A 15,816-nucleotide genomic window follows, 5' to 3' on the forward strand; every position below is an offset into this window, starting at 1 on the left:
ATCGTGACGAAGGCATTCTGAGAAGCTGCAAAAACTTTCAGCTTTAATATCCTCACACACTTTTCGATACCAGACAATAGTATGCATCGAAACTTGAGGTTTTGAGACCCCAAAATGAGCACTTTGAACTTAATTAATTTAATTAATTTTATCCCTACGCCTTTGCTCTGCTTCTCTTTTTTGTTTTCTTCTTTTTTCATCACCAATTTCCTTTTTTTTAGTCATTGTAACAGGCCTAGTAAAAAATATTTATATAAATATTCGCATTTCTAATACATTTTTAAATTCCGATAAATATATACACAAGTAAATCAGCTCCATGGACATCGGTCAACTCCGTGGACTTCGAAATCCACGGAGTGGATGTCCATGGAGGTGATATTTTCCAATAAATTCAAACATATAAAGTTACTTGTTATGACATCTATACTAATATTTTCTATTATTCTTATCTATACTAATTTGTCGTGACTGCTTGTCACGACATCTATTAGTATTTTTTTTTAATTTTAGGGTTGGCCACGGAGTTGATTTATAAGCTACATGTATGTTTTAGGTAATATACAAAATGATATTTTTTTTATTTATCGATATTTATTTTTTAATATATTATTAGCCCCTTTACCGTCCAGAAAAATAAAAATAATAAATAATTTCGAATTTTTAATGGTAATATTTGATGAGTTTTATGTCGATGCATTGGTTTGTTACATTCCATGGAGGTGATTTTATAATTATTTAAAATTCTTTTTGTTAAATTAAAAAAAAACAAATTTTGCTTTTTTTTTAAATATTCTATTTCTATTTATTATAAAGGATATATCGATATTGGTTTAGAACTTACTTTTCTTTTTCTTTTACTTTTATAACGCGGTTACAGAATATTGACATCAATTTGAAGAATTACCCATTTGTGCTAAACTTTGAGAAATTTCCATGTCACACTCAGACATTAGAACGCTGCGTCAAACTGGTTACCGAGGCCTCCACTAAAGTATGTGGCGATGAGTCCAGAGACGGCTACGTTCGAATGAAATTAGAAGGTCGACAAATATTACCAATTTTTGATAACAAGTCGCAATATTTTGAAAAACGTAACGTGACTTAAGTAAGGTTAGAAATATATGGGTGGGAGGATCCCAATTGGGAGGAACTCCAGGTGCAGATACCTCCGCGTGGTGGGTTCTGGGTTGATTAGTATAGTTTTATATTTAAAATTATACTAATCAAGCAAAAGGCTACACGAGTGCACGTGCACAATCATACAAATATGTTGATTTATGGTATATATTTGATTTTTTAAAAAATGTCTTCGTTCATGGGGTGGGTTAAAATGCTTACTATTATCTTTAAATTTTTTCTGGAATATAACAGATTAATTAAAAAAGATTTTAAGGTAGCGCCCCTAATTTTTTTGACAAAAAAATTTTGACCCCTAAAATAGCCCCTGGGCCCGGTTAATTTTTTTTTTTAATTCAAAAAATTTCCCTGCCTGTATGCTATAAGCACCTTTTTCAAACTAGCGTCTTTTATTTTTTGCGACTTTTAAAAAATCGGCTTTTTCCGGCCCACCCTACTGTATAGTTCAGACTAAATAGTAGGAGACACAGAAATAGGTTAAATAGCTAGCTGCTCAGATCCTGAAGAACACCCGAAGAAGAATATTTAAATGTATTTGTTTTAAGGATACTACAGTCATTTTACATTTTTGTAGACTTCTTTCTATGTACTTTGGAGTACCAATAATAAAGAAAAGAAATACCAATAACAAAATCTCTAACAATTTGCTTTAGAATTTTTTTTTGAGTTTTAATATACATTATATAGAGTGACAGTGGTTAAGAATCGACAAATAAATTAGTGATCGAATAATATGTATACAAAAACTACCTCTACTTCGTTCAAACATTTTTGTTGCCTCCTGTATACTTTAGCACCTTTCATCACAACGCAACAATATAACAAAACATCAACTGGACAGCCACCATTCGACGAGTTGTTTGTAATAGTGGGCTGCTGTTCGGTTGTTTGACATTGTCAGTGAGTAATTTGTGTACAGTATAAACATTTATTAATTTTTCGATTAAATAATTCTTTTTTTTGTGTTTAAAATCCTTTAAAATGAATAAGGCTTCTGATAAAGTGTTTCCTCGCAAAGGTAAGCCAGGGTATTTTTATATTTATATGAAACGCACTTTGACAGATTTTTCAGTTCAATTTCACAGTGGCATGACAAATTTTGGCCTCTTAGCTGATCCACAATCTCATAACAACCCCTTCTCATTTTTTTTTTCTACCAATGTTGTGGAATATTTGGTATTAATATTCCTCTTAGGACTATATCTCTTAGGACAAATTTCCCTCGACAAAAAAATGCTTCAATAATAAGTTTTTCGAGGATTTTACCAATAACTTATAATTTATAGATAGTATTATGAGAATAAGCAAAAATGAACCTGGACGGAAGGATGCACCCCGTCCACGTAGTAGAAGTGTATTTACCAGTTCCAATTCAGCGAATGACGAAGCCGCGGCTAATAGAGATATGATGAAACTGGAGGGCACTCTTAGTTGGCTTACATACATCCCTAAGCCTATCACAGTGAAAAATTACATGACCGAAGACTTTAACGTACCAACTCATTCACACTCCATTATCTAACTATGAAATCTACAATTATGTGACTTTTTCAGAATTACTATGGGTACGATTCATACCAAGTGAGCGGTACAGTCATTTCCCCACACGGAGTGATCACTCTTCACCTAAACGAACAAATTCGAGTAGACATCTCACTCGATCGAGCAGTAAGAGTGACCAACGCGAAAAATGGAATCGTTTTGGTCCTGAGTTCGTCTGGATCTTATTCGGGTCTGATCCACCCTAACGGCAGGGTGTACCAAGACGGATCCCGGGTGGAAATCATGGCTATCGACAGTCAAGGAAACGACAAATTCGCCAAAATGTGGTTTAAAGGGGTGAGCTTTAGCAGCATGCAATCCGCCTTGGTTTATTTGGTTGATTCGGCCGGCACCAGGACCACCACAGACTCTTTTGATGACTTATCGCAGATCGATTTTACTCTGGATATTTTTAAGAAGTAAGTTTTTTCGGTTTTAAAAAGAAGTGGGTTTTGAATCCGGGGTTGTTTTAGAGATTCTCAATATTTGGGTCAAAAACCTTGTCCTACCACCACTACGCAGTTGGTGCACGAGGCTGTGGGGTTCTTGCAAACGACCACCTATTGGTACACCGACGACTGTACTCAAAATTGGATTATTAATAATGTGAGGATTTCTCAGACTGCTGACGGTCTTGTCCGGTAAGTTTTTTTTTAAATTTAATTCTTCTTGATATTGTTCGTGTTTCAAGTATTCTTCTCTATTGTGATATTTGATGTTTATGCTCGGCTTTTCATTCCGACAATGAAAAATGATTATTAATTTCTGAAAATGACTAAAAAGTTACTCAAATTAGAAATTAATGTATTTATTATGTTTTTAGAAAATACGTATTTCTTTATAAGATACAATATATTATAACAAGAAAATAGGCTAAAATTAAACAACATGTAATATTCTGTAAATCTATACAGAGTGGTTCAGTTTAAACGTCATTCATTTTAATACGTGATAGAAAATTTAAAATGAAATAGACTGTCATTATAAAATTTTTCGCAGAAATGTTTAATAACACAGATACAGGATGTTAAAGTTAAGAATAATTAATTGTTTATTTATCATAAAATTTAAACTACCAGCTCAATTTTAATTAAATTTCGCATGCAGGTTATTGTAGTGAATTATTAATTACTAAGCCAATTTTTATTATGACAGGGTGTGACTGACTTACAAGACATACGAGCAAAGAGTTGCTAAATAATAGGTTACATGAGAATATATAAGCTTAAAGTGATTACAAAGCATAATAAATTGAATATAAAGCATAGGATAAATAATTAATTAATAAGCATATCTAAATATACAGGTCGTCAAAATTATACATATAACTCCTCCCGCCTAAGACGAAAACAACAGAGATGAAGGGCTGTTTTCGGATTTACCATTGGTAGGGTTGTTAGCTTCTTCTTCTTTTTCTTCTTTCTTCTTAATTAGGAGTTCGTATACTGCAAAGGCAATAGTAAAAACAATTAGCAATAAACCAAGGGTAGTAGCGAAACTCCAAGTAACAGGGTGGACTGGGCATAGTCTTCAGTAGCTTAGCTTGTTCCTGTAGTCTTTGGACATGGTTGAAATCAATGGAATCTAGTTGAATAGCATCGGAGTGAAGTTTAAATTCAATATTGTCGAAATTAATTTTTGGTAGATAGAAAGGGCTGCTTTCCACATTGTCTTCCTTGTTCATTAATTTGGATCCAAGTAGACTAATACCACAATTATTATAAGGTATGGAAATTAGGCTCCGTTCCGTCACGAAGAGGATTTCTTTATTCTGGCACAGCTTCTGAATTTTAATCTTGGTAGAAGTAGGTATTACCAAAATATGTTGTTTGGTAATAGGGCGTACTATTGGTGTGGTTACGTTTACATTGAGTAATTGGCATTTCGTCATTTCAGCTTTCTTGATGAGGGTAGTAACACAATAATTGTGTTACTTTGTATCATCAATTTGTCCTGAATTAACTAGAAAAATAAGAAAAATAAAGAAAGCCCAGTTTTTGTTCTGGGATGCACAATTATCAAGCCAAATAACAAAGTTTTTATAATCTCTATTATGCAAGAAAAAGGAATAAAAACAACTTATAATGTTTTCTTTAGACCGACCGGACACAGCTTCATGCCAAAGTACAGCATGTGATGATGATTGTTTCCTTTTTTTACCTATCAGGACAAAACTTTCATTATATGCAATTAATCTCTGGGAAAATATAGCCTTTTTGAACATCTCAATCCTGGGTAACATTATTATTTTTTGTAAGTCAACTGAGACTCTTAAAGTGTCATTTGTCTCTGGTTTTTCACAATCTTGTTGATACAATTCCCTTGATTTGGCTTGAAGAATACGTGTATTCCATTTATCACAATTTTCACAGTCCAGTTTAAGTGATTCAGAATTGTGTTGCGGAAGTTTAAATTCTTCGCAGAGTTCACATTCCTCGTGACCAAGCTGGGTAAAAGAAATATTTTTTTGTTTAATTATCTTCCTGTACACTTCATATGAGCACGTATTTTGAGGATATTTCTCCAAGAAATCTTTATGCATAAAAGTAGCATTTATATCACTTTGAAGAGAGCGGCGATTTGGGGCGTGCTCTCGCCGATAATAGGAAATGGTTGGGTGGAAGCTTTCTATATGTTCTTCGATAAATTTCCTATCAATTTTTTTCTCTGATGGTCTACGACCTCGTCCATCAAGTTTGGGTTGGGACAGGTTACTCATCGGAGAGTTTTCTTTTCCAATTAAAAAACTTTGAATGGCCCAATCATTACTTCTTTTGTATCCCAGGGTTGTAAGGAAAAAATTTTTACACACATTATGTTTTTCCCCTTTACTGTCTTTATAATAATATTTAAGGGAATTTTGTCTCACAGGATTTTCTACAAGAGTAGTTCTTCTTTTTACGTTCGTGCGCGAAATCGAATTGAAAATAAATGTTTTCTTTTCAATCCAGGGTAAATTCCAGTAGTTATTATTAATTTTCTTTCGCCTTTCATCGTCTATAGAAGAGATACATTGTTTTTACATTTAGTAAAATATCCATAAAAAAACACACACAAAATAATAGCAAACCTCACTAACATAAAATCACAATCTGTTTTTGAAGGTGGTACACAATGGTACAGTGAAAACATCTTGTCGAACTTGCATTGTCTTATGTATTTAATGTAACACGACGTTTCGGTTGGTAAGTATCTCCAACCGTTATCAATTGTAAACTGACAGTAAACTACTATTCTATAAGCTTATATACTTGATGTGTTTAGCGATGTGGAAAGGAAAGTCATCCGTGAGACCGTGAAAAGAGTTGGGGGGAGGACACGCCTCTCTCTAGATCCTACACTGTCCTGAGAGTAGAGGCTTCCAGATGTTGGGTACATCGACGCTTGGCTGGCTGAAGATCCCCTGATTCTGTGAAATGAAAACTGCCTCTACGAACTTCCTCTTCCGCCAGTGCTGTTCCTTGTGCAGAATCTTCTGACCAATGGATATTGTGTCCATTATGCCACGCGTGCTCTGCTATTCCGGATTTGGAAACCTCTCCTCTTTGGGTCCAGCTGCGATATTCCTTCGACTTCTAGGGGGCGCTTCGTTTCACCTATGTATGAGTCACCGCACTCACATGGGATCTGGTAGACGCAATTTTTGGTATCCAATAGGCCATCTGGTTTGGTTTTTGATACCACGCTTCTGATAGTGGTGCTAGATCTAAAGGCAGTTCTAATATTGTACTTGCTGGCAATGCGTCGGATTTGTTCCGATGTACCCCTAATGTAAGGTATGGGTAGAAGTCTGGTTGTCGTCGTGGCCTCGTCTCTGATTTGATTTGGACGCATCCTTTGAATGGTCCTACTTACTAGCTTCTTTGGATATCCATTCTGTTGTAGGTCTTTGTAGATGGTATCCACTTCAGTCTTGAGATCCTCGTCGCTTCTACAGATGGTTCGAGCTCTATTGTAGAGGGATCTTATGATGCCTACTTTGGTGGTTGCAGGATGGTTGGACTCATAGTAAAGATACTGGCCCGTGTGTGTTGGTTTTCTATAAACTGAAGTTCGTAGATTTCCACCGACCTTTTTAACGAGGACATCTAGGAAAGGTAGAGCTGAGTCCTTCTCTGTCTCCATCGTAGGTTTGTATTTATGTGTATTTATATTTATGTTTGTATTTATGTTTTCAAGGTGGGTTTGTATTTATGTATGTTTCTTATGTAACCAATAAAAACATTATTTCTTTTTTTTTTTCGAAATCTGCTATAAATTCAGAGCACGCGTGTTATTTAGGACTAAAATAACATCTTTTCACAATAAACTACCTTCCGTTTATAAATTAAGTGCTTGTAAATCCTTCAGAACGGCTATTTTACCCCTATAATAAACTACATACAAAACAAATATTAAATTAAGGACTGTTTAAAAGATAGATTAAAAAGGTTTAATTTTTGGAGTAGCTGCCTACTGGAGTTATCTATTAGTTTATTGTTAAAAAAGTAATTAATTTTTCGAGCGTTCTGGCGTCCATCCGTGCAAAGCATCAGTAACTCTAAAATGTTGCAAAAGCGTTTAATAAGTCACTGAGTAACGTTGAGACAACCAGAAAAATCTCTTTCAAATTGGTGTAAAACGGGGTTGTCTCTACGGTTAAGACAACGTTGCGTTACAATTTTCAACGTTTTCGCGCCGAAAAATTGCTAATTGGGTACGCTAATATACATACGTTATCTGCATTTATTTAACTTTGAATATTATCTCTTAAGTATGAGTATCAATTGCTTCATGTTTTATTCAAGAGGAGTAATGCTTTGTGTCTGTCAAAATAAGTAACAAGTATTTATGATATTATAAAGTGTTTTTTTGCCATAATTGCATCAAAGATGTTGCAAGCAAACAAACTGCTCACAGTTCCACGGCAATACTCATTCCAGCCTCTCAATGTTCTAAGTTCCTTACAATTGGGATCATAAGTTTCAATTACATTGTGTTTTTTGTTTAATATTAGTTTCTGTATATAGTTATAAGTGCTTTCGATTCATATGGCTAAATTAGAATAGCTCTTACGCTTCGCCACTGTTGTTAACATTTCTATAAACATGTAAGTTTTGTATTTAATAAAAGGCTTTATTATTATTATTAAATGCGTGGAATAAAATGGAAAATTACTTTGAATGCTTAGAAAAAATTTTAATTAATTGCAATTCCCAATATGTTTATAGTCATTACAACGAAAAATTTCTTGCAGGGTGGGTCGTAACAGCAACAAATTCTCCCTAAGGACGTCTCCGACCAATGGATCGGCCTCGATTTCATCTCCATACATTCACTGCACTGGTTCGATGGGACAGACGCGCCATCTGTTTGTGCGCAGGGGTGAACGGCGCATGCACTATGACGGTACCACGTTTATTGTGCGCAACGCAGGACACTCGGCGGGTTTCAACGAGAAGCACGAGTTGAAAGTTTACTGACGAAGTAAAGTGCTCGAAACGTTTGTTGTGTTGAATGAACAGTAAGGAGGCGCGGGTTTTTTTTACATAATGTGTTATTTTCAGTTTATCACTCTTATTTTTTGTGAGTGTGATTCATTGCATCGTAAATTGTTTGTTGATATGACTGAATGTTTTTTTATAGAAGCAATGATGTCCTATAATGTTTTCTAACAATAAAGTGAAGTTTCTGCAATCACAAATTTGTTTTTTTCTTATTTTTGAGAATATTTGTTATTTTATCAATATAGGTATGACTCAAAAAATAATAGTTAAATTCAATTCAGTATATTACGGTAATTAACCAATTTACAAAATAAATATAGTATAAAAAATATTCAATAAAATAAGATTTTATATCGCAATAAAGCACTTGAAGTATTAATACTATCATTAAATATCTAGCATAAAAAACAGATCAGGTAACATCAATAAAATCAAATAAAATATAAGGACAACAATGGTTTAAAACAGAGTAACTACAATAGAAAAGAAGACACACTTTAAGCAAAGTCAATATATAAATTTATATTGCACTTAAGGAGATTTTAAAATTCGTTGAAGTGAACTTAGAGTACAATTAAATAAATCTATATTGACACTATTTGAGTTAATCATCATTCTATCCATTGCACAGTTTTCACCATACAGTGTACGACGTTGTTCAAGGTAGTCTGTCCATATAATCTGGTCTGTCTGAGCACTGTAGTAGGAGGAACATTTAAATTAATGTAACCCATTACACAGATGGTGCCAGCCTGTTTTTAATCCTACCTAATGGCCATCCTGGGCCCTGGGAAAAGCAAACAAGCCCAAACAGATTACAAAGGGGTCTTCAGAGAGCCGATAAGATAACAAGGCACCCTATCGATTTGCGGTATTATCACAGTCTAACAACACTGTTGAAATCTACTGTTAAAACTGTCAACACTGTTGAAATCTATATACTTTGGTATTATTATCCGTCAGTTTCTAAGCGCTCGTTGTAGTATTTCTTTATTTATTAAAATAATATTTTGTTCTCGAAACTTTATTTGTTTTATTCACATTGATTACAGTTCAGGTGTGAGGTGAACTAAACGGTGAAGTTCGTAAATTTGCTTTGTACTACTTTATAGTACACATAAGTTAGTGTTACGTGTAAATATAGACTAGTTGCTTTAAATTTAATTTTTCGGTGTGAATATTGTACATAACGTTACGTATGTGTATATGTACCTATATTATTTTGTAAATAGGCCGTTTAAGGCATTCTATTGAAAATGGGTTGCAAAAGACAAAATAGGTCTAGTTCGAGTGATTCAACATCCTCTAGTGACTCAGAATTATCATCTAGATACAAAAAGTCTAGCCAGAAACGATCATATAAGGCATCCTACCGGGGTAAGTCTAAAGATATTATTTTGCCACAACATGATTCACGCAACCAGTTACGAACGGTTGAGAGTACCGATAATCACTGTCATACCCCTCCTATGGTAGAATCGGTTATTGAAACTCCTACAGATATAGTTAATGCCAGCACATCTACATCTACTAATTGTAACCCATCTACCTCAGTTGATGATAGAATTGAAAGACTAGAGAGAATGGTGGAGATGTTTGTAAAGCAAGGCAGACCATCGTCCGACATTAGGCGGCTAGATGTAAGGAGCGATTGTATCCCAGAGTTTGATCCCGAAAATTAAAATTTATCAGTTGTTGTATGGCTAGAAAAAATAGACCAGATTAGAAATATTAATAACTGGGACGACGTAACCACCATACATCAGATCATTTGGATTACGCAATGGCGTTAAGAAAAATGATGGGCAGAACTAAAGAAAGGGGCAAAACTATGACCAATTACTATTTTAATCAAATGGAATTGTTGCGTACCTGCCAGATTACTGGAAGGAATGCTGTGTCGTGCATTATTGATGGAATTACCGATACAACCGTTTAAAATGGAGCACGAGCAGGCCGTTAAGTTACGCCTGAAACTTTATACCAAGAATACTTGTCAACGTTACGTGAGGACAAGTACGTTGAGATACAGCCACCGAAAAGAATGTTAGGCTATCATAGTGCCAATAAAACGGATTACCGACATCGCGACCGCAAGTTACGAAAGGAAGAAGAACAAAAGAAACCTCCAAGTAGTATACAGTGCTTCAATTGCAAGGGTATGGGGCATTATCAATCAAATTGCCCTAATAAAAGGATGGTTTGTAAGAAATGCAATTTATTGGGTCACGAAGCTAATACCTGCTGAGTCCAGGTAGCAAAACTAAAGAATCGTTCAGACCAACAACCGGCTTGGTTACGTGGTTTTGGTGGTGGTACCGTTTATGTTAACAGTAAAACTATAGCCGATTTAACAGTGGACCTAGCTTCTGTTAAGGTGGAAGCATTGGTGGTTTCTGATCATGTTCAAAATGTAGCTATTATTGTAGGGCAACCATTTATAAATAACGAAAACGTTACGGTAGTTATTCGTAATAATCAGGTTAGGTTATTCAATAACAATAATAAAGACATAATGTCGAATTTTAATATTTTGCCACCACAAAAAATGCCTCTTTATGCAGCTGAAACCACTGTAATACCGTCTCGTCATATAGGTCATATACAAGTAATTAACGATAAAAGTCAAGGCGACATTTTTATTGATTTGCAATATCGAAATATTCCCCATCAACAACATATTATTCCACGTTGTGTTACGTATTTGGATGAATATTGTTACGTTCCTATATTAAACTCATCGGATCAAGATATTTGTTACGAAAAGGGCAAAGTAGTAGTTAGGGGTTACACTTGTTACGAAGAAGCAGATACTTTTGTCCCTATTTTAAATACTGAAGTTACGAAATTCAGCAAATTTTCTGTACAAGACATTAAAAATCAAACAAATTCAAATCTTTCTCAAAATGAGTTTAATATTTTATTAGACCTTCTGAATGAATATCGCGTTTGTTTTGCTACAAACATTAATGAGTTAGGAAAAACAAATTCAGCAAAAATGACAATATCTTTAACGGATAACGTTCCTATAACCTATCGACCCTATCGTATGGCTTTTACTGAAAGAAAAATTGTTAGAGGTGTAGTTGCAGATCTTATGGAAAATGACATAATTCGAGACTCGTCCTCACCTTATGCAAGCCCTGTGTTAGTAAAAAAAGAAAAATGGTGAGCCACGAATGTGTATTGACTATAAGGCCTTAAACCGTAAAGCTGTTAAGGATAAATATCTATTACCCGGGATAGATGACCTTTTAGACTCACTTAAAGGGAATTTTTATTTTACAACTCTGGATCTGGCATCTGGATATCATCAGATTCCTATAGATGAAGAGTCAGTTCCAAAGACCGCTTTCATAACACCAGATGGTCATTATGAGTTTTTACGAATGCCATTCGAACTGGTATATGCTCCTGCCGTTTTTCAAAGGGCTATAAATCAAGTTTTAGGATCTTTAAGGTTTGAAACGGCAATGGCATATTTAGACGACGCGACGTATTAATTCCGTTTGTATCAATACCAGATGGTTTTTGCAAGTTAAAGGATGTCCTCAGTATTTTTAGAGAAGCTGGTCTAACGCTTAGACTAAATAAATGCCATTTTCTTCAGGAAAATGTTGAGTATTTAGGGCATGAAGTATCTCGTTTAGGTATTCGTCCTGGCGCAGACAAAATAAAAGCCGTAGCTGAGTTTCCAAAACCCAAAAATGTCCACGATGTTAGGAGATTTCTAGGTTTAGCTAGCTATTTCAGGAAGTTTATTAAAGGATTTGCTTCAATTGCCAGTCCAATTTCTAGTCTTACTAAGAAAAACTCAGTGTTTACGTGGGACGTCGCACATCAATCTGCTTTTAAAGATTTAAAAAGGCGCCTTGTAGAGAGACCCATTTTAGCTATTTATAATAGAGAAGCAGAAACCGAAGTTCATTGTGATGCTAGTAAGATTGGTTTGGGAGCGATATTGTTTCAACAGCAACAAGATAGCTTAAAACCTATTCAATACTTTAGTCGTGCTACAACCCAGGATGAACAGAAATATCATTCCTATGAGTTGGAAACGTTGGCATTAGTCAAGGCATTAAAAAAAAGTTTAGAATATACCTTTTAGGTAAGAAGTTTAAAATTGTTACGAACTGTAATTCTGAGTTAAAACAGTTCTGAGCCGCCGGTTAGATTTCAACCGTATTGCTTGGCCTGGTTGGCCAACCCGAGGTTGACGTTAATTTTTATAATACCGGCCCATATACAAATATACGTAAATCGTCAATCGTAATAAGTATAACCGTTGATTGAATATTTGGGAAGATATAGAAAGTAGAGATTGAGGAGCAAATACTGGAAGCTTTTACTGCAGACCCTACTGCAAGCGTCAGAAAAGTAGCTGAAGACCTTGGCCTTTCTAGATGGAAGGTGTGGACGACCATGAAGAAAGATGATGGACAGTATCCCTTTCATGGTACGGGGTTGCAGGGCTTACAAGAAGAAGACCCTGCAAGACGAATTCAGTTCTGCCGGTTTTTATTGACATCGAGGACCCGTTATTCTTAAGAAGTATCTTGTGGACAGACGAGTCCAATTTTTCCAGGGAGGGTATTACCAACTTCTACAACCTCCACGAATGGGCTGCCAAAGATGCAAATCCGCACTGGAAAAAAACAAAAATCATTTCAGAACAGATTTTCGGTTAATGTGTGGGCCGGAGTAATAGGGAGGACTATTATTGGGCCACATTTTCTACCAGAGAATTTAAACGGTGCCAACTATTTAGATTTTCTACAAAATGATATCCCCGTTGTTCTAGACGAAGCTGGATTATTGGAACGAGAAAGACCAATAATCTTTCAGCAAGATGGTTGTCCAGCGCATTGGTCCTTGGCTGTCAGGAATTACTTAAACGACTGTTTTCCGGACGGTTGGATCGGTAGAGGCGGAACCTTTCCTTGGCCTCCTCGATCGCCTGACCTAACTCCGTTGGAGTTTCATATGGGGCCGGGCAAAGGAGCTTGTATACACCACCGAAATAAGAACAAGAGAAGAGTTGATTAGCAAAATAAATGAAGCATTTGACAGGATGAAAGAAGATATGACCATAAGAGTAACCACCACCGAAGTAACAAAAAGGGCTCGTGCCTGTATTAGAAATAATGGATTGCATTTTGAACATGAACAATAAATAGTTTAAACAAAATTGTGTTTTATTTAGCATTAAAACCTAAAATAACCCCACAATCGAGGCTCTAATGCTTAGTAGGCTTATGAGAGGTCTCAGTCTAATAATTTTTGTTTACATGACCTGTCGCACAAAAGAAACCATAATTCTGAGAATTGGCCAGGCATCGGCATGAGTGATATCTAAAAATAAAGGGCGTTTCAATGTCTCTATTTTTTCTATAAGTTTACACAGAAGCTTGGAATTGATCGTATTTTTATTAATACACACTAGACAAAACAAAATAAACTTTGAAACTCCGATACTAATTGTAACTTGCGCTCTATTACCGTTTAAGTGTGAAATTTTGGTATTTCTTGAGAAAAATGCAAAAATTGCCATAAAAAATTTATAAACAAATTTCGGCCTACACATATTTAGCTTAAAATGTTTGAAATTAAGTCAGCTATCACCCCCTTAAAGGATTTTATCTAGCTTCCGGACACCCTGTATATAAAAAGCTATTTTTACAAAATTACCAACAAAGTTTAATACAAGTTAAAATTCCAACAAGAAACATTATGTTTTCTCCATTTTGTGTTCAAGAGTATCAAGTTTTTAAATAAAAAGCCTGTTGCACTTAATTAACTAAAAACTAATAAGTATTCAAAAAATATGTGAAACAAATTTTAAGATATAAGCAGGTTTCACGTAAATATTATAAAGAATAATTGAAATAATTCATAAGACTTAATACCTATGGTAATATAACTTCTTGATCAATAATTTTTTGTAAAAAGTAACCCATTTTGTCATGTGATTCAATATCTGAAAAATTGTGCAGCATAGTGAGATCTGTAAAGTAAGGGGTTTTGAGTGAGGGTGTTAATAGAAATAGAAAATAGGCCACATCTTAAGTTTTAAGCGACACAGGCAAATTCTCAATTACCATTTGTTACAACTATACTTAAAACTATAAAAAAATACCTAGAAACAACAAAAAAAAACAAACATTTTGTTTAAAGACCCTGTATCACGGTTATACAGGACGTCAATAGAGGTGGTATAATTAGAGGAAAGTTGAGCAATATAGTTTCCTTTTATAATGAAATCCAAATACTTATTTCGCCTAAATTTTGCAAAAAACTGAAATTTGAGAAAATCATTTTAATTTTTTTCTGGCGTTATTAAAAAATATATAACAAAAGTATTTATTAAATGAATAGATTATTGTGAACACTTTTTCTCGCCTATACGATGACACCATTAAATAAAAAAAATAAAAAAATGAGGATTTAGGGCCACCCCTATAATATTATATACCTATCTCTCTATCGCTGTTTAAAGTTTTAAAGTAAAGAGCTGCTTAAAATTTTAAAATCCCAATACGGCGCCCATAAGAAAAACCAACCATTATAATGGAAAATGTATACAGGGCGACCCCTTTGGACAGGCTGAGATACACTCCTGGACAAAATTATCGCACCACTAAATATTTTGTCAAGAAAATCTAAATAAAAATAAATATCAATTAAAACAGTTATATATCTTTTCTCATACAAAAAGCAGAACTAGAGAAAAACTATGTTTATGTTCTATCATGGAACATGCTGCTTGTGAGGAGTGGGAAAACATTCCGCAGGAAAGTTTTCAAAATTTGATACGAGGAATGCCGCGAAGACTTCAAGCGGTCATTGAGTCACAGTCAAGCAGCTAGAGGTGGCAATACACGATATTAAGAATTCATATGGGTCTATTGTTTTATTTTTGCATCAAAATTGAAGTTAGTGAAAATCGATGTTTTTTCCTTGTATTGAATTAAGTTACTTAAATTTCGTTTTGTTAAATAGAATATAATTTTTTTTGTTAATAAATAAGTTAATAACGCTTATTATTCAATTTTTTTATCTTTATTAAAAAAAATCTGTAAAATTCAAGTGGTTCGATAATTTTGTTCAGGAGTTTATTTCTGGGGAACCTAAGTTTTTTCCATATAATTCTTGTTTCTATTTCTATTTTGTTTTTGTAAAATGTCTACTTTGTTATATTTATTAGTTTATTTAAATGATTTCTATAAGCTTTGTAAGTGTTTGTAATTCATGATCGTAATGTTTTTGTAGGTTCTTCTGCAGTCTATCCCTGTACGTTTAATTCAGGCAATCAGTCCTCTTGTTATCCATTCCTTTACTCTCTTTTTAATGTTTTTAAACACTTCTATTCTCTCAGATGCCTTTATAATTTTTGAAGTTTTTAACAAAAATGATGGTAGCGTCTTCAGAGTCCTGAATTTCTATAACCTCCAGTCATAGTTTGTGAAGTTTAATGTTAATAATTTCAAGTCATTAATTTTTTAATTAAATTCAAATCCAACCATAATTGGATAGTGATCTATGACACAAATAATAAATAGCAATTTATTTCTTTTGTTGTTGTGCTGGTGTTGATAAAAAATGGATGTAAGCAGGAGTCTGAGTCATATCTAGTTGTTAGTTTAATATA

At 34.3% G+C, this 15,816-nt stretch overlaps 1 protein-coding gene across 1 annotated transcript; it reads left to right on the top strand.

Moving 5' to 3' along the window:
• The first annotated feature begins 1,989 nt into the window (after positions 1–1,989).
• LOC126747090 (uncharacterized) lies at positions 1,990–8,365 on the top strand. Its single transcript, XM_050455585.1, has 5 exons — positions 1,990–2,158; positions 2,427–2,632; positions 2,695–3,101; positions 3,156–3,323; positions 7,919–8,365. The coding sequence occupies exons 1-5, from the start codon at positions 2,122–2,124 to the stop codon at positions 8,142–8,144; spliced, it is 1,044 nt and encodes a 347-aa protein (XP_050311542.1). The 5' UTR covers positions 1,990–2,121; the 3' UTR covers positions 8,145–8,365.
• The last annotated feature ends 7,451 nt before the right edge of the window (positions 8,366–15,816 follow it).

Source organism: Anthonomus grandis, chromosome 2, assembly GCF_022605725.1.
Source record: "Anthonomus grandis grandis chromosome 2, icAntGran1.3, whole genome shotgun sequence".
Lineage (NCBI taxonomy): Eukaryota > Metazoa > Arthropoda > Insecta > Coleoptera > Curculionidae > Anthonomus > Anthonomus grandis.